Raw genomic sequence first — 23,286 nt, 5'->3', positions numbered from 1 at the left:
GGAGTGGAGAGCAATTCATTGTAGAACTGAGAGATGTTTCAGTGGAAAGAATGTGAGATTATTCACTGTTGAAAAAAGAGGAATGGGCTAGAGAGGCAGACAACGGTCTAGAAAGAAGGGAAAAGAAATTTTGATTTGACTCAGGTCAATCTCTATAAAGAAGCAGCTGCATTTACTGACAAGAATGGAGTGGGATGACAAGGGCTACTTACAAGGTGAGGAGTGAAATTTATTAAATTGCAAACCAGACAAATGAACATGTGCTTCCACAGATGATTTGTCCACCCAAGTGCTTGGAATAGTTCAAGGAGTTTATAAAACATTTATTGAGAGCACCTAGCATCTAGAAGGAACTCAGTGGATATTTGTTGAATGAATGAGTGAACTCCTCCTGCCTTTGTACACATGCTACATATTTTTGATATATTTTATAAATATTAAAAGTACTTTATTAAAACATTTATTCTTAGTAAAACATTTATGTTCTTAGTAAAACATTTATGCAGAACAGTAAGCTCAAGGGCAGATTATACACACTTCCCTGAAGATGCAGAAAGAAAAATAAAAGTATTAAGCAGACTTCTCAACAGTGAAGAATCATAAAGGTAGAATTTGAGAGGCAGGAGGCATTCTGTGGGTCACTGAAAACTCCAGCCCTCATCATATTATATGGACATGGATTGAGGTCCCATTTGTTAAATAACTTACTTACCATATATGTATCAGGCTTCATTTCCAGGAAATTGAAACCACACGAAGATATTTTAAGCATGAAAGGATTTAATATAAAGAATTAAGTGCACATTAAGATTTGGATGGAGTCGAAGAGTAGCTGCTGTTCCCAGCTCCAGAACTCGTTCCCAGCTTGGCCCACCCGGGTGGCTGCTGTACTGCCAGAATCAGGGAAGGGGATGAGCTTACTGCTCTGGAACTTGTTATCCAAGGACTCCAGCTGCTGCACCACTGCCACACCTTCCTCTCTGCCTGCACACAGCTGCAGTTGGAGCTAGGACTCTGCAGCAGAAAACCCACATCTCTAGAGCATCTCTGGGACACAAATGCCACTTCCAAGTCCCAAATCACACCAAATTCATCTGTTTGCTTAACCACATTCTCCTTAACCAAGTGCAAGCTCATTGGGAATGCCCTCCAAGTCCTGCTGGAACACATCGCACATTGGTTGGGTGGCAAAAGCCAGAAGACCATGCCCACCACTGTAGCTTCCACAGGTAATGAAAAATGTCAGCACTGACAGGCCATGAAGCCTCATGCATGCAGTGTCTTTGACATGCACAGGAAAGCACTGCATAGATTCTGTCCTGCCTTCCAGAAGTCACATTCTGAAATAGAAAGGCCTATGGGAGGGCCACCCATTGCACTTATTGTTCATAGGGGACAAATGCATCATTAATACTTATGTTGGGAACAGGCATGACGCAGAACTTCCAGGAGCGCCCCCTCTCAGCCCATTGATAAACCATGTAAGAGTCTTCGTGATCTCACTTCTACCTTCTCTAGCAACATCTTTCAATCCATCCTCCCCTCTTCTTTGCTCCATTGTGTTTCCTTTTTCCCTGATATGTCAGTATTTCTCAGCCTTCTGTGCCCACTGTCTGCCTGGCCCTTCTACTTGCTCCACCTGTGTGATTTCTGCTCATCTTTCAGTGCAGATGTCACTGCCTCGAAACATTCTTGGATTCCCCTTGAGTAACTAGGCTGCTCCACAGATCCATACGTAGCGTTTGTGACTACATCTATTTATGTATTCTTCTCTTCTCTTCAACTACAGCTTCTGTGATAGAAAAGAGCTGGCCTTGCTCACATTTTATGTGTAAAGACTAGATCAAGTTGTGTGCTACAAAAGTGAGAGAAATGTTTGAAAATGGATGGAGTGAAAGGGGAAGGGAAGTGGGTTTAGATGTGATAGGACCTGCTCAGACCACAAGTTGTCATGATGCCACTGTCTTACCCACCGCAAGGTTATTCTTTGTAGAGTAGTTGCAGCCCACTCTTTCTACTTTTATTGATTTTAAAAGACAGCTCACAAGGAACCCTAATAATATTTATGTGACACTTTTACTTCTATACTGTGACTTCTTAAAATTGACCTCAGTTTTTTATCCCCTATATATAATTTTTAAAAACCTAATTCTCTAAAACACTCAGGGCAAAATGTTTAGTGAGTATCTCATACATCATGTTCTTTTGGGTTATAAGGTAATACCTGCGTTTGCTAAGGTTTTCATTTTGTTGTTGTTGTTACTCTTGTAAGATGTGTTTTTCTATAAACACATATACAATATCTTTGATCATTTTTTTTTTCTGGTACCAGTAACAAACTCAGGACCTTGAGCTTGTGAGGCAGATGGCGGTGCCACTGAGCTAAATCTCAGGCCCACATGATCAGATATTTTTTTTCCCTAATTTTTTTCTTCATTGAGTTTATTGGTACATTTCAGGTATACAGTACAGTTACTTCATTATTGGGATCAGATATTTTTAATAGACAGAAATACACATTTGCTTATGAGAAAGGTGAATATAATACTTTTTGAGGTTTACTAAATGCCGTTTAACCTTAATGAATCTCCCTTCCATGCTATACTGTATGCTGTAAGGATGTGTTCCCAGTGATTTAATATCTCACAAAAGTGTAATTTTTGTTATGAGAGGATTATCAATGTTGACATTGACTATTTCATCATTACCTGACTTCCATACATCTGAGTAAATGTGTTCAGAAAGTCACTGAGGGACAGATCAGTGGCTATTGAAAACTATAAATTAGATTGTTGATGCCAGAATAATCCAAAAACTTCTAAAGCACCACCTCTTCACAGAAAAATCAAATTAAATGAACTTCTGGTCCTGGCCAAGATAAAGTAAGGAGACCACATTTAAAACAGGCAGAAATGGACATGGTACATGAAACAACATTTTGCAAGACACTAGATTTCGAGCAGTGATGAGGAGGAATGGGTGAGCCTGAAGACAAGAGCAGCTCACTGCCTCCAAGGTTTCCAGTCTGAGTCTCAGGGGGGGAGTGCCCTGGTGGGCCCTGTGAGAGTCCCAGAATGGAGAAGCACGGTCAGAGTCATGAGAGATGAAGAGGCCAGAGTCCATGCTACTGAGTATGGGGAAGCGAGAGCTTCAGAGAGAGAAAGACCTGAAGATCTGTAAAGGGCCTCACCAGCAGATAGCTGAGCACTACTGATTAGTGCATGCATGTGAAAGAGCTGTGCAGAGCATAGGAAAGAACCACTTGAAAGGACCAAAGTCACCATGCCTGGCATAAGTACAACCTGGCTCTCCTGGCCAGCCCGCAGTTCTGCCGAGATATCTGCCCCCGTGGTGGTGAGTGGTCAGCTCAAGATGAATGCTGCCCTCACCCTGCCTAATAAATTGTAAAAGCAAGACCTGAAGGGAACCAACTGTTTTTAAATAATTTAACTCCATCCAAGAGAAATGCTTGTAGGAATTCAAATATATGTAGCAGCCATAAAGATAAAATTCACAATGTCAGACCTCTAAAAATTACCAAGAATGCAAAGAAGCAGGAAAATGCAACCCATACTTATGACAGAACCAGTGTGTCAGAACCAACCCAGAACTGTCAGAAATGTTAGAATTAGCAGACAAAAACACCAAAACAACTACTAAAGTTGAATGGTTTTTTAGAAAGATATGAGTACCTCCCCTTTTTTCTGCGTTAGCCTGTTTCCCAAAATCATATAGCTGCATCACAGGAAGGTGAAACCTGAGTTCAGTTCTCCTTGTATCTGTTCTCCATGATAAACTGCCAGAAACTTGGGGGCTTAAAACAACACCCACTCTTAGCTCCCCATGGTTCCATATGTCTGGGTCTAACATACCTTAACTGGCTCTGTGTTTGAGATATCACAAGGCCAAAGTGAGTATACAGCCAGGTTGAACTTGTGCCTGAAGGCCCCGGGAAAGTACCCTGCCCCAGGATCACTCAGGGTACTGGCAGATTTCAGGTCCTTGATGTCATAGTCTGAGGTTCCTGTTTCCAGGCTGGTTCTTGGCCCCAGTTCACTACAAGCAGCTAGAACACTCTGTCTGGTTTGTAAGCCCTTTCATTTTTAGAACCAGCAACAGCACATCAGATCCTTCTCAGAGTTACTACTTCTGACTTTCTCTTTGCCACTGGCCAGAGAAATCTCTCTACTCTTAATGGTTCAGGCTAAGTCAGTTCCACCTGGACAGCACTGACTTGGGATCAGCTGTACCATAAAACACGTGCAGCCGGGTGCAGTGGCACACACCTGTAATCCCAGCACTTGGGAGGCCGAGGCAGGAGGATCACTGTGAGTTCAAAACCAGCCTGGGCTACATAGTGAGTTCCAGGTCAGTCTCAACTACATAGTGAGACCCTGTTTCAAAAAAGAAAAGCCACAGTGCAGCGATAGCAGTGATGGCTCACTGTATTCACAGATTTTGAAGATTAAAGGAGAGAATCTTTGTGCGATAACTATAGAAAGTCTGCTCACCGTATGCCTTAACCTATTCTCATTCTCCTGGTATTGTGTCATGGGGCCTTTTTCTGAAAGACTTATAACATAAATATAAATATAGTCATGATTTTAGTCAGTGTGTCATTAATACCACATAATATCTGAGGCAGGTTGCTTATTAGACAAGAGTTTCATTGAGCTCACAGTTTTGATGGATTCAAGGGCATGATACTTGAATTGCCAATTGAGGTGAGGCTGCTTAGGGCTGCACCCCGTCATGCAGGCAGCGGTGGTAGGAGTGTGCACTGTGGGTCCAAAACTGATGTGTTGGTGTAGAAAGCCAGAGAGATACTGGGTTCCTAAGGCCACAACCAGTGCCTTCCCACCGGGCCCTGTGTGTGAAAGTCTCTGCACCATCCTCCACCACCAAGGTGAAGGCACATCCTTCACACTGTGCATCAAGCGCCTAGCACCTAGACTCTTGGGGAAACAAACTGAGTCCAAAGCACAGCACTCAGCACAGGTGACGCGTGTGTGTCTCATGCAGTTAACAGCTGAGATTCATGCTCTCACTCCATCACTTGCACAAGCTTTCTGTTTTCTCTCATTTCAAACACCTCATTTAAACTGGCCTCCCTCACCTTGTTTCTTTTGCTCCCCTACTCCTGTTTTATTTTCCTTACCTGCTTTGTGGTTCATGCTGGAATGCAGGTGCTGTAAGGGCAGGCAGCACATGGCCCTGTCCCCTGCCAGGAAGTGTCCAGGTTCTTTAAACACTGACCTGAGAGTGTATGGATCAATACTGATATTTTTTTGCAAACATTTTTGTCAGTCGTTCCGTGTGCCTGTGGAGGAGAATGTAGTATGCTCAAGCAGAATTTCCGTAAGGGTTTGAGGGGAAGAGGTTTTTGACCCTTAATAAAGCAGCATGTAGGCGGGAACTGAGGAAATGACATGTGCTTGGACACTGGTGGCTTGAAATGGAGCCCTTGAGCCCTTGCTCTCCTCTGCACAACAGATCTTTGGGGAAACTTAGCAAAGGCATCTAAGATGATGGATGTGAGCTAGTGAGTTGGATACAGTGTCCTCTTCCTCCACTTTTCCAGTACCTCTTTGCCTCCATGGAACTTAACTACAAAAGATATATAAAAAAAATGTAATTTAGTCAAGAGGAAATGCTGTTAAATATATAGAATAGTAAAATGTGCATATTAAAAACTGATTTTTAGTTGTAAAAGCACAACAAAAGAAGCTATGCAGTGGATCACAAGTAATGAAGTCATCAATTTAAAATTAAATAGAGTAAAATGATTAACCTGGACGATAAAACAGAATATGGAGTCCTTACAGAGGATAGTACAGCCTAAGAAAGAATTACTGAAGAAGAAGACTGGGAAGAAAAATGAACTGTTCATAGTGTAGCAAGAAAGATAAAGGTGAGCTTATTCAAGGATTTTTTAGTTTCAGATGTCAGGAATTCATCTCAAACTGTGTTAAACAAAAGGGAGAAAGCAAGAAAAGAAAATGGGGTGGTGGTAGTTCGCTGGTTCATAACACTTTCTGAAAAGACCTCACAGGGCAGAATGGGGGAGTGAAACGAGGGGCAACTGTATCCACTCGCTGGAGAAAGACAGCTTCCCTATGCCTCAAATGCTGGAGCCAGGGAAGTAATAACATTGGTGTAAATCTCAAATAATAAGTTTTAGTATTTGGGAATACTGTACTAAAAGAGGTTATTTATTTTGCCACACACAAACATTTTATTCAAGAAATGGTTGCAGTGGGGCTAAGTGAACAACAGTAATAATCCACTAATGTAGAGAGGAAGGATTGTGCCATTTGAAAGATACTGAGAGACTGAAAAACAGCGGAATGATTCTAGGAAAGGAGATCAAAATATGAGAAATTAAACACAAAATGTACTCAGGCAAACTAAGAGTAAAGGAGGCTACTAGAAGACTCTGGGAATGGGGTAGAGCAGGATTTGAAAGAAAAACCTGTCCAAGTGGATTGCCTGTAGAACATCCATTTCCCCTCTTGTTTTAAGCACTTCCTCTTCATCTTTTTTTAACAGACCTCCCCCCCTTCTAAACGTGTGCTTCAGAGAAGGTTGGCTCGAGATGGGACTGGTGTCTGGCTTGTTTGAGACGGAACACATCCAGGGATGGTTTTTACTTGGGGATGTGACTGGATTCTTGACGCTGACGTGTGGTTAAATGCACCCGGGGACTTGTAGGAAAGATTTGATCGACTTCTGAGAAAATCATGCAGAAAGGTGTTTGACCTGCCCATGGTGCTGCAGTTGGTGCAGGTGCTTTGAAACAGTCGGAGAAGATAAACTGAAAACAGAATTTGTGCACCAAGAACGTCAGGATGTAGAAAGATAGAAGAGACTGGCTCTGTGATGATCTGTGGACAGAATAACCTAGGAATCTTACTACTTCTGAACCCCCGCTATGCAAATTAATGTATTTCATTTTGCTTAAGATATTTTTGGTCATTTCTCATTTTAACTGACATGTACTAGACTTTTACTGAAATTCAGAATGTATATTTTGACATGGAAATTACTTTTTAATTTTGTTCGGTAATTATCACAAACCCAATGTATGAAAACATTACTTTTTATTTAAAAGATAAAGTTTCTCATTTAAAAGCCCCATATGTTAGCCTTTAAAGTAGTTAGTGAAAACAAAAGTGACTATATGCATTTTAAGATTAGAGCTTGTGGGGGGAAGAGTCACAGAAACTAATATTCATCAAATGTTAGCACCTTTGTTTTTTTAAGGGATAGCTACTTAGTAAAATTTTTGAATTGACATCATACATTGGCCAGAGTATAGTTTTTTGAGCTATCATTATCAAATTTCCCAGTTAGTAAAGGTCATAACTGTTTTTGACTGTAACATTCTATACCTTGGTAGAATAGTGCCCTGATTATATTTGTATATTCTGTTACAGTATCTTACTTGAAATAAGAGCTTTAATTTAAATTTTTTAAAGTTATCAGTGGAAACAGTATTATTGGATGATACAGAAAGATCTACAAAAGTGAACTGCTCTCTGTCTGATGTTAACAGATGACATTTGCAGGATTTTACATCTACTTTTAGCTCTGATCATAGGATCTCCACCTGCTCTTGGAAAATCTAGCTCTTGGTATCCCATTGACTTCATTTTCATAGCAGTATTCCATTCACACAGCATGCCAGATTTCTACACAGACTCATTCTGTGCTTATCATTTCTGCAAAACAACATGCTCTTCCTCATTTTCCAAAGTAGATGCACCACCAGGAAAGGTAGTGTGACTCGTTTTGGTAAAGTCTTACGTTGTCCTTCACTTAGTAACATGAAAATTGACTTGCATCCTTCTAAGGAGTAGGAACACAGGAGGAATCTTGTCCACAAAGTCAAATACGGCCAGTATTACACCCTCAAGGACCAGAGTCAAGGCCACATGAGAGAATCCACCGCAAGGATTGTGTTCCTTGGAGGAGCCTTTGTGTTAGCTTCCATGGAACCCAACTGCAGCCCTCCAGTGTGTGCCCGAGATACAAACAGTACTATTTTTTTTTTTCCTTTTCGACAGGGTCTCACTATTGTAGTTGAGACTGACCTGGAACTCACTATGTAGCCCAGGCTGGTCTCCCACAGTGATCCTCCTGCCTCAGCCTCCCAAGTGCTGGGATTACAGGTGTGAGCCATCACACCCAGCTCACAAACAGTACTTCTGTTTAGAGTTTGTTTAGTTTTTGTTACCAGGGATTGAACTCAGGACCTTGTGTTTGTGGGGCAGGCATTTTGCCACTGAGCTAAATCCCCAGCCCCTTTTACTTATTCTAAGTCATGAATAATCTTTAGTTGTAAGAGAAGCTAGGAATTATTTTTAGCCGAGCTTATTGCTATCTCAAATAAGATTGGCATTCTGCTCCCTAGGGAGGGAAGGGAGGCTTCCAGGTGAATGATCCGGTATCTGTCAGGCTTAGGGCTCAACCCCACTCCACATACCTTTGTGTTAGACTCAGAACATGATCAGAACTCACCTATTTTTACCTTTGCTGACTGCCCCTTTTCAGCCCATAACATCTGTCTCTGAGCTGGGAAATGATTTTGCCAATCCTACACTTTGGTTTTCCGTAAATCTGATTAGGCATTAAAAATGTCCCTGTCCTGAAAATGTGTCCAGGCTAAGTGTTCATAAGCAGCAAAGCCAGCCATATTTTACTTTATCTACTTAGGAAGTTCAGTATTTTTGCCTTCACAAAAATCACCTATATTTAGCACTGACAATAGCTGAATGTATTACTCTTTTTCTGAAAATTCATATATGGCAACTGGAAAGCTAGTGAGTAAACAAAAGGACACAAAGCAGCTCCAAGATACTCATGTTTTCAGTAACTCCTAAAGTAAGTTTCCTCCCCTCACTGGGTCTTAAGTTTCCTCTCAAGGCTTTTCCCTTCCCACACTCCATTAAGAGCACACAGTTAAAAGGCTCATCATAGCTTACAGTTTCCCGATTTTCTACTAATTCTGTTACCAGCTCAGCTGCCAGATTTAGCCACTCCACTTAAAAAACATTAGCACTTAGGTAGAGAGATGTCAGGAAAGTGCCAGGAAAGTGCCAGGAAAGATCCAAAGTTTTTCTACATCCAGCCAATATAAAATGTTCCTCTTTTCCCCTACCCTCTTCTCCCCTCCCCTCCCTTCGCCTTCTCTTCCCTTCTCTCTCTCCTCCTTTTCCTCCCCCTTCTTCATCAGTCTCCTTATCTTTACTCTTCCTTCCTTCTTCCTGCCTCCTCCCTCCCCTTTCCTTCCCTCTGCTCCCCTCTCCTCCCTTCCCCTCCCCCATACTGGATGTTGAAACCACGGACACTCTGCCACTGACTTGCATCCCTGACCTTTTTATTGTAAGAGCGGCTGTCTACTTAATTTGCCCATGCTGGCCTCGAATTTGAGATCCTCCTGCCTCAGTCTCCCAGGTAGCTGGGATTACAGGCATGAGTAACTATCTTGGCTTTGCTTCTATTTCTTTGACTTTTCCTAAGGCCTTCTATGTGACTTCTCAGTCCTAAGTAGGATGCAGAGCTGCAAGAGAGCATGATTAGAGATGCCTCACCTTTAATTGTTTCTCTACTTGTGTCTTAGGGTTGGGGATGATGATGAGATTAGCTTCAGAGGTGTCTGAAGTTTTGTCACAGAGCACATAATCTGTTAAACTGTGCTGCTGTAGAAAGGTGCTGACCATATAATGGGTTGTTCTACACCCTTACAGGTCTGCCTAACTCTGGCACTTGTGAGAGTGACCCAAGCCTGTGTAACTATTTGCCAGTCCATGATGCAGCTCAGCTCTGTCCTGAGTGCAGATCTCATGCACCATGTGGTTCTTGGACTCATCTCCTCGAGGGAAGAGTGTTCCTCTTTCTTCTCCAGTGCTCCTTGCTCATGTTAAGTGAGATGAGTCCTGTCCCTGAGCCAGCCCTTCCCAATTTTAGGTTAGGTTCTTAACTAAACAAGCCCATTGCTCAGATTTAACCCTTATTTTAATAGAAAGTAAGCATTTGAGATTCTGCTCCAATCTCCTCTGCAGTCTGCAGCAGATATGCTCATTCTTCCTGAGTTTCCAGCCATTCAGATTTCCTTTCTTCAATTCCAGACATTTCTCTCTTTTTTATTTTGAAAGAATGTTACTTTTTTTTTTTTTTTTTTTTTTTTTTTTTTTTGTACCAGGGATTGAACTTGGGACCTTGTGCTTGCAAGGTAGGCAGAAGAACCACTGAGCTAAATCCCCGGCCCTTCTCAGCTTTATTTTAAAATAACTGTAACTATATGTGATTTGTCGTGCATAAATCATAGGATGCTTTTAAAAATTGAAGGCTCTTTTTAAAGGGATAATCATCCTAACTACCAGTGCTGAATGTTACTTGTACAACATCTTATCTCAGCACCATGCATAATAGTTTCACAATTATTAGCTCATATCATCTCAGGAACTCTGAAAAAGAATACATGGTTTTGTCCCATTTTACAAAGGGAGACCAAGATTTGAAGAAGTTTGGCAGCATTATTAAAACTAGACCCTTATCTTTCACCGTGCACTAAAGTAAAATCGAAGTGGATTAAAGATCTAAATATTAAGAAAGACACTAAAATTGCTGGAAACTAAGTTAGGCAGAACTCTTGAAGACATTGGCATAGGAAAAGACTTTATGAACAAATCCTCAGTAGCACAGGAAGTAGCACAAAGAATCAACAATTGGGATCTTATCTTATTAAAAAGCTTCTACGCTGCAAAAGAAACCATCAACAGAAATAAGAGACAACCTTCAATGTCGGAAAAAGTTTTTACCAGCTGCTCCTCAGACACAGGGCTCTTATCTAGAATATATAAAGAACTCAAAACAACCAGCCCCCCCAAATATAAAGACCCAGTTCAAAAATGGGCATCTGAAATGAACAGACATTTCTCAGACAAAGAAGTAAAAGCAGCAAGTAAATATATGAAAAAATGTTCCATATCACTGGTCATTCGAGAGATGCAGATGAAAACAACACTGAGATTCCACCTCACCCCACAAAGAATGGCTGCTGTCAAGAAATCAAACAATAACAAGTGTTGGCGGGCTGTGGGGAGAAAGGAGCCCTTCTCCATTGTTGATGAGAGTGCAGACCGGTGCAACCACTATGGAAATCAATATGGAGATACCTCAAAGAGCTGAGACTAGAGGTTTCATTTGACCCAGCCATCCCTCTGCTGGGTATCTTTCCAAAAGAATTAAACAAATCATATCACAGTGATACATGTGCACCTATGTTTATAGCGGCACAGTTTGTAATAGCTAAAACTTGGAAACAGCCCATTTGCCCATCAGTTGGAAACTGAATAAAGATGTGTTTTTTCTATAAAATGGACTACTACTCAGCCATAAAGAATGAAAAATTAGATTCATTCATAGGAAAATGAATACATATTGAGGATATACTCCTAAGTGAAATAAATAAGTCACACGTGTAAATACCAAGTAGTTTCTCTGGTGTGAAAAACTATAATAGTACGTAAGATCCTAATGATATAATTGACAATGTGAAATAGGAAGAAAAGGGCTAAAGGTGTAGAGAAACTGGGAAGGATAGGGGAAAGATAATAAAGGAAAAGAAAAAAATATGAGAAAATGCAAAAAATGGAAATAAAATGTTTGTAAGGGGAGGGGATTCCTAAGTGAAATAAATAAGTCACACGTGTAAATACCAAGTAGTTTCTCTGGTGTGAAAAACTATAATAGTACGTAAGATCCTAATGATATAATTGACAATGTGAAATAGGAAGAAAAGGGCTAAAGGTGTAGAGAAACTGGGAAGGATAGGGGAAAGATAATAAAGGAAAAGAAAAAAATATGAGAAAATGCAAAAAATGGAAATAAAATGTTTGTAAATGGGGAGGGGAGGAGGGGGTGAAGGGAGGGCAGGGATAAGGGGAAAAAATGAGAACCAAGACCTGTCATGTAAAAGTACAAGATCTTAATAATGAATGTAACTGTACTGTATACCTAAAATGTACCAATAAACTCAATTAAAAAAAAAGTTTGGCAGCATTTGTTTGGCACCTTGTTAGGAAGTAATATTATATAGACTTGAAGACAGGCATGTCTAATCAGAAAGCCCATGCTTCTAATTGTTTCACTACTTCCTTATAGGAGAAGGCAGAGTAAGACTGATTCACTATGAAGTAGGCTATGTCACAGCCCCAGAGCTGCCCGTACTTACGACAGTGTGTGTGTGTGAGTAGAGTGGACAAAGTGCTCTCTCACTGTCTTTGCAGTATTTGACCCACTTCCATAGTCGTGTACAAGAACACCGCACAGCACTGGGCAACATACGAATGAGAGTATTCTAGGATCTAAAAGATTCCCTTCTTTCCCAGTTTCCTCTTTGCTACCACAAAAATATTCTCTTCTCACATCAGGAAACCACTTATGGAGGAGGGATGCAAAGGGCAGGCCCCTGTGTGTTAGAACAGAATGGTGGCTCCCTTCGCCGTTGGCCTTTAGGCCCTGTCATTCAGGACCAGGCTTGGAGATCCAGCGATGCTGCTGGTATATTTCCACTGCACATGATCCCCGCAGCTCTGCAGAAGAGCGGTTTGTAGAGCCGAGAGCTCCTGTGGGAATCTTCTGTTTGTACACAAGCCCTCATGATTACACTGTATTGAAATGACTTCAGGGCAAACAGGAAAGCTGATCGCAGGTGCTGTCTCCTGCCCCGAGTGTGGATTTTGAGGAAAGCTTTCTGTTTGATGGGGACAGTGGTGGGTGACAGTTGTTTATGTACAGTGGTGTTGCTGTGAGGAGAAAGTGCCCAGGGCATGAGCAGCAGCCATGCCATGGCAGAGTGCGGTGTGGCTCTTGGGAGCAGCACAGGCTGTGCCTGACTGAACCCTGTGGGGCAGGGTGATGCTTCTGTACATTTTCTGAGTTTGGGAGGGTGTGGGTGGGATCCCTGCTTCTGCTACTTCCAGTCTCACATGAGTGAGGGTTGGTCGTTAGTCTTGTTGACCAATAGAATTTTCCCCTCAATTTAAAACCACAAAGGTAGAGAGGAAAATACGTATTTATTAGCGCCAGACACGAATTCAAGTGGCCTGCACACCCCAGAACAGCATAAAGTATAACTCCATACAAAGTACAAGTCAGAGTCAGTGCCGTCAAGCTTATCTTAGACCTTGAGGAACTTTAAAAACTAAATTTCTTTCTGAATTTTATGGTCTTGAAATCTTGATGTATATACTTTCAGTCCTTTATACTAGCAGGTTTGAATAACCTCTTTGATTTAAATGTTCAAATTATAATTCTTAAAAAAACATTTTCTTTATCAAAGTTATTTGTAAGTTAAGGTAGATTGGCTATGTCGTGAAAACCTGATAATGTGTCTCATATGTGTCTCATTCTTTGCCATGTGTTTTGTGTGTGTGTGTGTGTGTGTGTTTATATATGAATTGTTTATTTGGAAAGTTGTAATATTGAGTTGCTTGAACTGCATAAAAGAAAAAAATATTTATAATTTTATTTTTCCTTGTATATGGGTCATTTTCTGACTGACTTCTTATGTTGATGTTTCACAGATTCACATAAGTAGCAACTGAATTTACCTGCTATGCAAGTGATGGCCAATAGAAATGGGCAGAACTGTAGTACTGAATAATATTCCTTGAATACCACATGTCTTTGCCCTTGTAATATTCACTAAACAAACACAATCAGAAGAAATAATTACCCAAGGTGACCAAGAATGTAGTGGTGTTGCTTTGCTATAATTTGATTTTTAAACTAAAGTTACTGGAAAGAAGAGTGATTTAAATGAATGTGATACTAATTCTGTACTTCATGATTATAGTACCTTAGATTAAGCTCATAAACATACTGATGCACAATTTTTATTTATAAACTCTTCTTAACAGTAATGTGACCCTCGTCTGTTTTGTCCCCCACCACCTTCGCTGTGCACTGAGACACATCGAGGAAAGACTGATGTCACCTCTCGGGGCAGATGCAGTCTCACATGGTGGCCCCGCTCGTGGGACAATAGTATGATTCTCCTTCAATATTGCTGTGCTGTGTTGAATTTGTAATTCATTCTTCTCAGACACATGTGCTGGTTATTTAAGGAATAAAGTCAAAGCAGCCTCTGGGGGTTCTGGATTATAACAATAAGCTCCCCGGGAGGTTTGATTTTTCTGAGAACATCTGAGAAGGCCATTGGGGAACTAAGTGCTCGGGTTTCTTTTGTGTCATACTAGAGCCTGACCTAGGAGGCCTGAACCTAGATGCAGTTTACAGCAACATCGACCAGCAGCTGAATGAAACGATGAGGCGCCGCAGACATGCAGGAGAAGATGATTACAACATTGAGGTGCTGCTGGGAGTGGATGACTCTGTGGTCCGCTTCCATGGCAAAGAGCACGTCCAGAACTACCTCCTCACCCTGATGAACATCGTGAGTCCTGAGTCCTTTTTGATCTTTTAATTCACTTCTCTTGTTTGGTTAGTGTCCTTTGGAAACCTATATAAGAACCTTCATGACTATGCCTGACCTCCCAGATATGCCCTCACTGAATTCACATTTGGATCTACGTGTTTCAAATGCAAGAAAGGAAGCATGAAATAAAAAGTTTCTTTGGTTTGATCAATGTCATCAAGGGAAAACTATGTATTAGAAAAGCCATAATGGGATAGAATTAGAAGATGAATTATGATTTTCACTTTGTTCTGGGGTTGATCAGAATGGTCAAAACGTTATCCACCTGCTTTGGTGTGGATTGTGAAGGACGAGTATTTCTTTCCACAACTGCTTGGTATTCCAGGATGATAAGGAGTCCCTTACACCTGTAGATCTTTTCAGCCTGTGTGGTATTTTCAACATTGTAAGATATACAGTAATATATTTACAAAGTATACAGCTATTGGCACGGTGCTGCACAGCAGTTGCTAAAGGGCCCTTAAAATTTGTCCTTTATTTCTCCTTTCTGAGCCTTACCCAGATTCAGAAGAAATTCTGTTAGCATTATCTAACTTTTGTTCTTTTCTTTTTCCTTTTGAATTGGCAGAGCGCAAATGATGAGGAATTATAGGTCACCTACTTCTAAAAGATAATTGAGATAGTGGCAAATTCCTACATATTTTATCTTGTGACATTTAAAAAGAATATTATATTGATCTTGTAAACTTATTATCTAATCCTGTTCTCTCATTTCTTCTATGCTTTTGTTTTCTAATTTAATTACTTTGGGCATTTATGTCATTTACCATGTCCAAGAACAGATTTCATATAATTATACTGGAAAATAAAAACTCTTAACTTTATGAATCATGATTTTATTCTAATATTGAAACCTATCACTTATATATATATTTTTTTGTTCATTGAGATGTCAGTTTAGAAATTTGTATATAGTATCACTATGGTATGAAAAAGGTATACAAATGCAAACACATTTTTATTTGTTCACTGGCTTTAATTCCTGTTATGAAGGCAAAACAATATATGCTAAGCAAATTAGTATGTTTGCCAATAACTATTCATAGAGGGTAAACCATGCATTCTGCAAATTCTTTTGGCCCTCGACTCTCGCCTTCTGTGTGACTTGATGGCAGTGTGAACATGGACTTGGCCCCTAGTGCTCGCCACCTGCTTCTGTCTTCCTCCCTGTAGAGTAGGAGAGAATACTAGGGGTGTTGTGCCGAATTCCCGAGCGAAAACAAGTTGCGTGCTGTGTATAATGCTGTATGCACATGAATATACAGATAGTACCGTTTGGGTTTTCTCTGTCAGATTTTATCAGAATTATAAAAGCCATCAAATTTGGAGTAACTGTTCTCACTTGCATCATTCCTTGTGCCCATGGGCAGCTCTCTCCTGTTATTGGGCACCGTCAGTCAAAGGAGCATCGTCCAGCGCCTAGCTGTTGCTCAGCACCATGGAAGGCTCTGGGAAGAGTGCAGCAGAGATGTGACTGGTCCTTGTTCTTGGACAACTCCTAAGCAATTGAAGAGAAAAATAAACACGTGGGACAGCTATAAAAATTAAGCAATTAGAAGCATATTATTAAGACATATTTAGACATTATAATGTAAATGTTATAACATCTTAGAAAAAGAACCATTCATTAGAAATGATGGAGTGTTAGCTTGGAACTTAAGAAGGTGAGGCTCTTAGTCTAACCTTATTTGGCTCTGTGACCTCAGAAAAACCATGTTCCTTCCTGGGACTTAATTTCCCTATTTTTTAAAATTGAAAGATTCAGCAAAATGTTCACTAATTCTGTAACCCATCCAGAAGCTAAGAGTTAAGCTGGACTGTAGGGACTTGCTTTTCTGTTGTTTCTTTGTTTGCTGTTTGCTTTGTTTTGTTCTTAAGAAATTAAGGCTCTGGTGACAAGCACCAGTTGAGCACACTCCCAGCATGGTGGGGGGCAGAAGTGTGCTGCTGCTCTCTGCTTTTGTTACCTGTCTCTGAATGGCTGTGCCACAGGCTTCCTGGGGCAGGTCTGGGGTGGGAAACCCAAGGTATTTGAAGTTAGACAGGAGCTGAATTGAGTAGACCTTGGGTGCTGTGCTAACGAGCATATACTGGACTGTACAGACATGAGGTCAGATCTTTGAATAAGAATTTTGGTGGTTTCCCAGAGAATGGTCTAGCAAGAAAAACAAGCTTCTTTTGGATGTCACAGTGGTTGAGGAGAGATTTGTTGTTGGCTGAACCAAAACTGAAGTATGAGAATGAAAAGGATGAATGAGATGGAAATGTGTTAACTTATTTCTTCTTATTTTGCTGGAACCATGTTGATTTAAGAATCTTATAATTTTAAATGAATTGATTTTGTTAAGTAAACTATAAGGAGAGCAAAAAAGCAAAGATCATTATTAGTTGAATAGCAGCTCTTCTTTGAATTCACTTTAAATTTGAGATCATGACCATATAATTTACAATTCAGTAAAGTGGGTTTTTGAAGAGTCCCAAGGTTGCTGAAAGTTCTGTGACATCTAGTACAAATATGTGCATTGTCACCTGTAGAAGTCTTTATTAATCGACTAAACTAGGCTGATGTGGTGTTAAGTATTCAATTTGAGGGAAACTGTGATTTGATTTGAAAAGTGTAATTAAAAATTAAAATATTTGAGTTAAAGATGTTCATGAAATGTATTTCATTTTATTCTGGCTGTAAATGGAGCAGCATTTAGGTATTGCCTATAATCTTTTCCTTTCTGAGGGGGATTGGTGTTTTGAGACAAGGTCTCACTATGTAGTTGAGTCTGACCTGGAACTCACTGTGTAGCCCAAGCTGGACTCGAACTCACAGCGATCCGAGTGCTGGGATTACAGGTGTGTGCCATCATGCCCAGCTCTTACCTATAATCTCTTCAATTTTATAAAATATCACTACACAAAGATTGGTGGTAGTGTTCTACCAGTCCTTAGGAATTTAAGCAACAGTGTAACACAAATGGATGCAAAAGAGAGAGGACTTTTGAATTGGAAGCAGTTTGGTTGTGGATTCAGTTAAGACTGATTTCAGTAACTTTTGAAAGGGGGCTTTAGTTTCAGAAAAATAGTGTGCTAACTAACATATCACCTCTATATGAAGATCTTTAAAGCACCGGATTGCAACGTCAGCCACTCTCCAGAGCAGTGGTGATGAATCTTTAAAGACGAGTGTCAGACTGCAACCCCACACCCACTTATTTTTTTTGCAAAGTTCCACCACTTTAATTAAACCTGAATACTGAGGCTTTAATTTAGGAAAGAGAACTCGTACATTAATATCCTTTGTCTTAAGAACAACATGCTGCCATGAGTTTGCCACTGTGGCTCTAGAGTTTGCTGTTCATTTGCAAATTCCCACTTCTCCGTGAGTCATGAGTAACGTCCCCCAGTAGCTTGTGCTGTGACTTCGACACTTTTGCTCTTGGCAAGTTAAAACAGGAAACACCACATTTGATAAAAGTGACGAAGTAAAAAGTACTTTAGATTTGTAAGACTGATTTGCAGGGTACAAGCTGCTGGTCTTGTAGATCATGCCATTTTGTAAAATGTGTTAAATTTTTATCAAATTATGAAGTGAAAATCAATTAAGAGAACATAAAAGCTAGTGTCCATCTACTCCCACCCCATTGGAAACTAGTATTCTCAGCTATTCTGCCCTGTCCTCATACTGACCTGCCATCCATCCATCTCTCTCTGCAGCTTGAACACTTTTTTTTTCCCTCATGTTTTCAGTTCTATGCCTTTCTATGATGCTCTTTGAAAATGTGACTTTCCTCTTGTCCCCTTTCTTTGCCTCTTTCAGTGCCTTTCTGTTTAACATATTCATTTATGACAGAATAAAGGGAAGCTTAGAGAAATGTCAGCCTGGGCTGGGGATTTAGCTCAGCGGTTCGGTGGCCTGCTTTGCAAGCACAAGTACCCGAGTTCAATCCCTGGCACCGGGAAAAAAAAAAAGAGAGAGAAATGTCAGCTAGTCCATGATTGCAAAACACCTTCTTACCTGGCTTTTGTGGTAGAACCAGTAGAATTTGTGAGTTGATCCAGGACTGAGAGAAACAAAGGATCCATAGTGATTCACACTGTTTTGGCTTATGCTGTTGTGATTTTTTGTTTTGTTTTGTTTTTGTACCAGGGATTGAACTCAGAACCTTGAGCTTATGAGGCACTGAGCTAAATCCCTGGCCCTGTAATGGTACATTGCCAAGATGGCCTCTGAAAAACTACTGTGCAGTGAGTGTTGGAGATGATATCTTTCACAGTGTTTGAAATCACCTAGATTCAAAAGAAAGATTTAATGTTGAGTGAAGACTTATACTTAACATTTTAGTGCTTATTCTATTCTTGGTCCTCTGCTAAGTATTTTTTATGAATTCACTACTTTTCGTGGATTCACTACTTCCTAAAGCCAAGATGTATTCATTTGAGTCGCACTTTACAAATGAGAGTGATTTGGGTAACCGAAGTGAGTCTCCTGGGTCAGGTTGCTGACACGTGGCCATGGGGATGGACTCAGATACATGTGCCTTTCTTGAGCTCAGTGCTCTTCCTAAGCTTTATCAGACAAAGAAAAGAAGGCTTTTCTCCATCCCTCACCAGATATAAATCCAGGATTTGTCCTTCACCTGCTTGTGTCTTCTTATCATTCAAGTTATTTACATGAGAATCCAGTTACTTGCTGATTGAATCAAACCAACATTATATGTCATAACATGAACTAGGATTGATATCAACAAGAACAAAAAGGAGAAAAGGGGAATTAAAGGAGGAAGGGGAAGGGGATTAAAACAAAAATACATTGTATTGTGTACATCTACCCACTCCCAAGATGATTGTCAGTCACATGTACTATAAAAATGTACTAATAAAAATAATTTAAAAGATAAAACAATCCGCCAAGCAATCATAAAAATAATTTAGAAAATTCAGGAATTCTTTTTTTCTTGTGAAATTGACTTTATAATGGAGAATAAACTAATAGTAACTAGTAGATATGAAATCAGGCTTTTCTATCTAAAATCATCAGAAAATATCAGTTCCACAAAAATACTCTGATTCTTACAAAGCAGAGTGAACTTAAGTGTTAGGAAATACATGTGGTTGCTACTTGATGATGAAATTGGTGCACTGCTTTTAATTTCCTAACGAATGTTTTGAAGGCGTTGAGTGGTGTAAGGTAGAATTATATGGGATATGTGTTTGGGATGCCCAGCAGATCATGTAGCAGTTTTTTTTTTTTTATTGAGTTTATTGGTACATTTAGGGATACAGTACAGTTACATTCATTGTTGGGATCAACCTCTGCCCTCCCTTCACCCCCTCCTCCCCTCCCCATCTACAAACACTTTATTTTCATCTTTTCATTCTCTCACATTTTTTTCTTTTCCCTTTTTGTTCTTCCCCTACGTATCACACCTTCCCTACACCTTTAGCTCCTTTCCTCCTATTTCTAAATGTCAGTAATCTTATTAGAATCTTATGCATTGTTGCAGAATATTCACACCAGGGAAACTATTCGGTATTTACACATGTGGGACTTATTTATTTCACTTAGGAGTATATCTTCAATATGTATCCATTTTCCTATGAATGAATCTATTCTCTCGCTCTTTATGGCTGAGTAATATTCCATTTTATAGAAAAACCACAACTTCTTTATCCAGTTTCCAACGGATGGGCAAATAGGTTGTTTCCAAGATTTAGCTATTACAAACTGTGCCGCTATAAACATGGGTGCACATACTTCTCTGTGATATGATTCTTTTAGTTCTCTTGGAAAGATACCCAACAGAGGGATGGCTGGGTCAAATGGAACCTCCAGTCCAAGCTCTTTGAGGTATCTCCATATTGATTTCCATAGTGGTTGCACTAGTCTGCACTCCCACCAACAATGGAGGAGGGTTCCTTTCTCCCCACAACCCCGCCAACATTTGTTATTGTGTGATTTCTTGATAGCAGCCATTCTTTGTGGGGTGAGGTGGAATCTCAGTGTTGTTTTCATCTGCATCTCTCGAATGACCAGTGATGTGGAACATTTTTTCATATATTTTCTTGCTGCTTTCACTTCTTTGTATGAGAAATGTCTGTTCATTTCGGATGCCCATTTTTGGATCGGGTCTTTATATTTGGGGGGACTGATTGTTTTGAGTTCTTTATATATCCTTGATAATAGTCCTTTGTCTGAGGTACAGCTGGTAAAAATTTTTTCCCACATTGTAGATTGTCTCTTAGTTCTGCTAATGGTTTCTTTTGAAGTACAGAAGCTTTTTAGTAAGATGAGATCCCAGTTGTTGATTCTTTCTGCTAGTTCCCGTGCTACTGAGGATTTGTTCATAAAGTCTTTTCCTATACCAATGTCTTCCAGAGTTCTGCCTAACTTACTTTCCAGCAAGTTTAATGTTTCTGTTTTAATATTTAGATCTTTAATCCATTTGGATTTTAATTTAGTGCATGGCGAAAGATAAGGGTCTAATTTTAATCTGTGACAGGTTGATATCCAGTTTTTCCAACACCATTTATTAAAGAGGCTATCTTTCCTCCACTGAGGATGGTGAGCTCCTTTGTCGAAGATGAGGTAGCTGAGTACATCTGCATTTGTTTTTGTGTCTTCCAGTCTGTTCCATTGATCCTCAGGCCTATTTCTTTGCCAGTACCATGCTGATTTTATCACAGTGGCTTTGTAGTATAGTTTCAAATTGGGAATTGTTACACCTGGTGCCATGTGACTGTTGCCTATAATGGCTTTTGCTATTCTAGGTCTCTTGTGGTTCCAAATGAATTTTTGGATTCTTTTTTCTAGTTCTGTGAAATATAGTGTTGGAATTTCAATTGGCATTGCATTGAATGTATATAGCAGTTTCGGTAGTATGGCCATTTTCACTATGTTGATTCTTCCTACCCAGGAGCAGGGGATATCTTTCCATTTTTTTATATCCTCTTCGATTTCTTTTTTCAGAGTGCTGTAGTTTTCAGTGTAGAGATCTTTTGTTTCTTTTGTTAGATTGATTCCTAGATACTTCATTTTTTTGGATGCTATTGTAAAAGGAATTTTTTCCCTTATTTCTCTTTCTGTCTGTCTGTTATTTGTGTATAGAAAGGCTATTGATTTTTGGGTATTCACCTTGTATCCAGATACTTTACTGAATCTGTCAATTAAGTCTAGAAGTTTTTTGGTGGAGTTTTTTGGATCTTCAATGTAGAGTATCATATCATCAGCAAATAATGATAGTTTAACTTCTTCCTTTCCTATCTTTATTGCTTTAATTTCTTTCTCTTGTCTAATTGCTGTGGCTAATGTTTCCAGAACTATATTGAAGAGAAGTGGCGATAGTGGGCATCCTTGTCTTGTTCCTGATTTTAACATGAAGGTTTTCAGTTTTTGGCCATTCAATATGATGTTGGCTGATGGTTTTTCATAAATAGCCTTTATTAAATTGAGGTATAGACCATCTATTCCAATTTTTTGCAGGGTTTTTATCATGAATGGGTGTTGAATTTTATCAAATGCTTTTTCTGCATCTATTGAGAGGATCATATGGTTTTTGTCCTTGACTTTGTTAATATAATGTATTACATTCACTGACTTTCGTATGTTGAACCACCCTTGCATCTCTGGAATAAATCCGACTTGGTCATGATGGATGATCTTCTTAATAATCCTCTGTATTCTGTTTGCTAGTATCTTATTAAGGATTTTTGCATCTATATTCATTAAGGAGATTGGTCTGTAGTTCTCCTTTTTGGTTGTATCTTTCTCTGGTTTGGGAATCAGAGTGATACTTGCTTCCAGGAATGAATTTGGAAGTATAGCTTCTCTTTCAATTTCATTGAAAAGTTTGAAGAGTAATGGTAGTAGTTCTTCTCTAAATGTCTTGTAAAATTCAGCAGTGAATCCATCAGGGCCTGGGCTTTTCTTTGTTGGTAAGTTTTTAATTACATTTTCAATTTCACTGATTGTGATTGGGGTGTTTAAAATGTTTTTATCTTCTTCGTTCAACTTTGGTAATTCATAAGTATCTAGAAATCTGTCCATTTCTTCTGTGTTTTCCATTTTATTAGAGTACAGGTTCTCAAAGTAGGTGTTCATGATCCTCTGGATTTCTTTCGGATCTGTTGTGACTTCGCCTTTTTCATTCCTAATTGCATGGATCTGAGCCTTTTCTTTCCTTTTTTTGATAAGATTAGCTAAGGGTTTGTCAATTTTATTTATTCTTTCAAAAAACCAGCTCTTTGTTTCATTTATTTTTTGTATCGTTTTCTTAATTTCAATTGCATTGATTTCTGCTCGGATCTTTATAATTTCCTCTCTTGTTCGAGCTTTGGGTTTTTCTTGCTCTTGTTTTTCTAGGAGTCTAAGTTTCATCGTTAAGTTGTTTATTTGAGCCCGCTCTGTTTTCCTAGTGTGGGCATTCAATGTTATGAATTTTCCACGTAGAACTGCTTTCATTGTGTCCCAAAGATTCCTGTATGTTGTATTGGCATTCTCATTTATTTGTAAAAACTGTCTAATTTCTTCTTTAATTTCCTCTGTAATCCATTGATTGTTTAGGAGAGTGTTGTTCAGTTTCCATGTGCTTGTGAAGTTTCTATAGTTTCTTGTGCTATTGATGTCTAGTTTGATTGCACTATGATCTGATAATAAACAGGGGATGACTTCAATTTTTTTGCATTTATTTAGACCTGTTTTGTGAGCCAGTATGTGGTCTATTTTGGAGAATGATCCATGTGCAGCCGAAAAGAATGTATATTCTGGTTTTTGGGGGTGGAATACTCTATAA

At 39.5% G+C, this 23,286-nt stretch overlaps 1 protein-coding gene across 3 annotated transcripts in view; it reads left to right on the top strand.

The window, feature by feature from the left end:
• Positions 1-23,286, top strand: part of Adamts3 (ADAM metallopeptidase with thrombospondin type 1 motif 3) — a 275,045-nt gene that overhangs the window by 193,905 nt on the left and 57,854 nt on the right. For 2 of the 3 annotated variants that reach the window (XM_010610872.2, XM_033758851.1), the window contains one exon: positions 14,268-14,464. In XM_010610872.2, coding sequence (XP_010609174.1) covers positions 14,268-14,464 — 197 coding nt within the window. Of the gene's footprint in view, positions 1-1,143; positions 1,230-14,267; positions 14,465-23,286 lie in introns of those variants that run through there. The other variant, XM_033758850.1, reaches the window with a different exon arrangement.

Source organism: Fukomys damarensis, unplaced genomic scaffold, assembly GCF_012274545.1.
Source record: "Fukomys damarensis isolate Sample0158 unplaced genomic scaffold, DMR_v1.0_HiC HiC_scaffold_35, whole genome shotgun sequence".
In the NCBI taxonomy this organism is placed as follows: Eukaryota; Metazoa; Chordata; class Mammalia; order Rodentia; family Bathyergidae; genus Fukomys; species Fukomys damarensis.
Note: the sequence above shows the minus strand (reverse complement) of the source record. Positions and strands in the feature narration are given on the sequence as shown.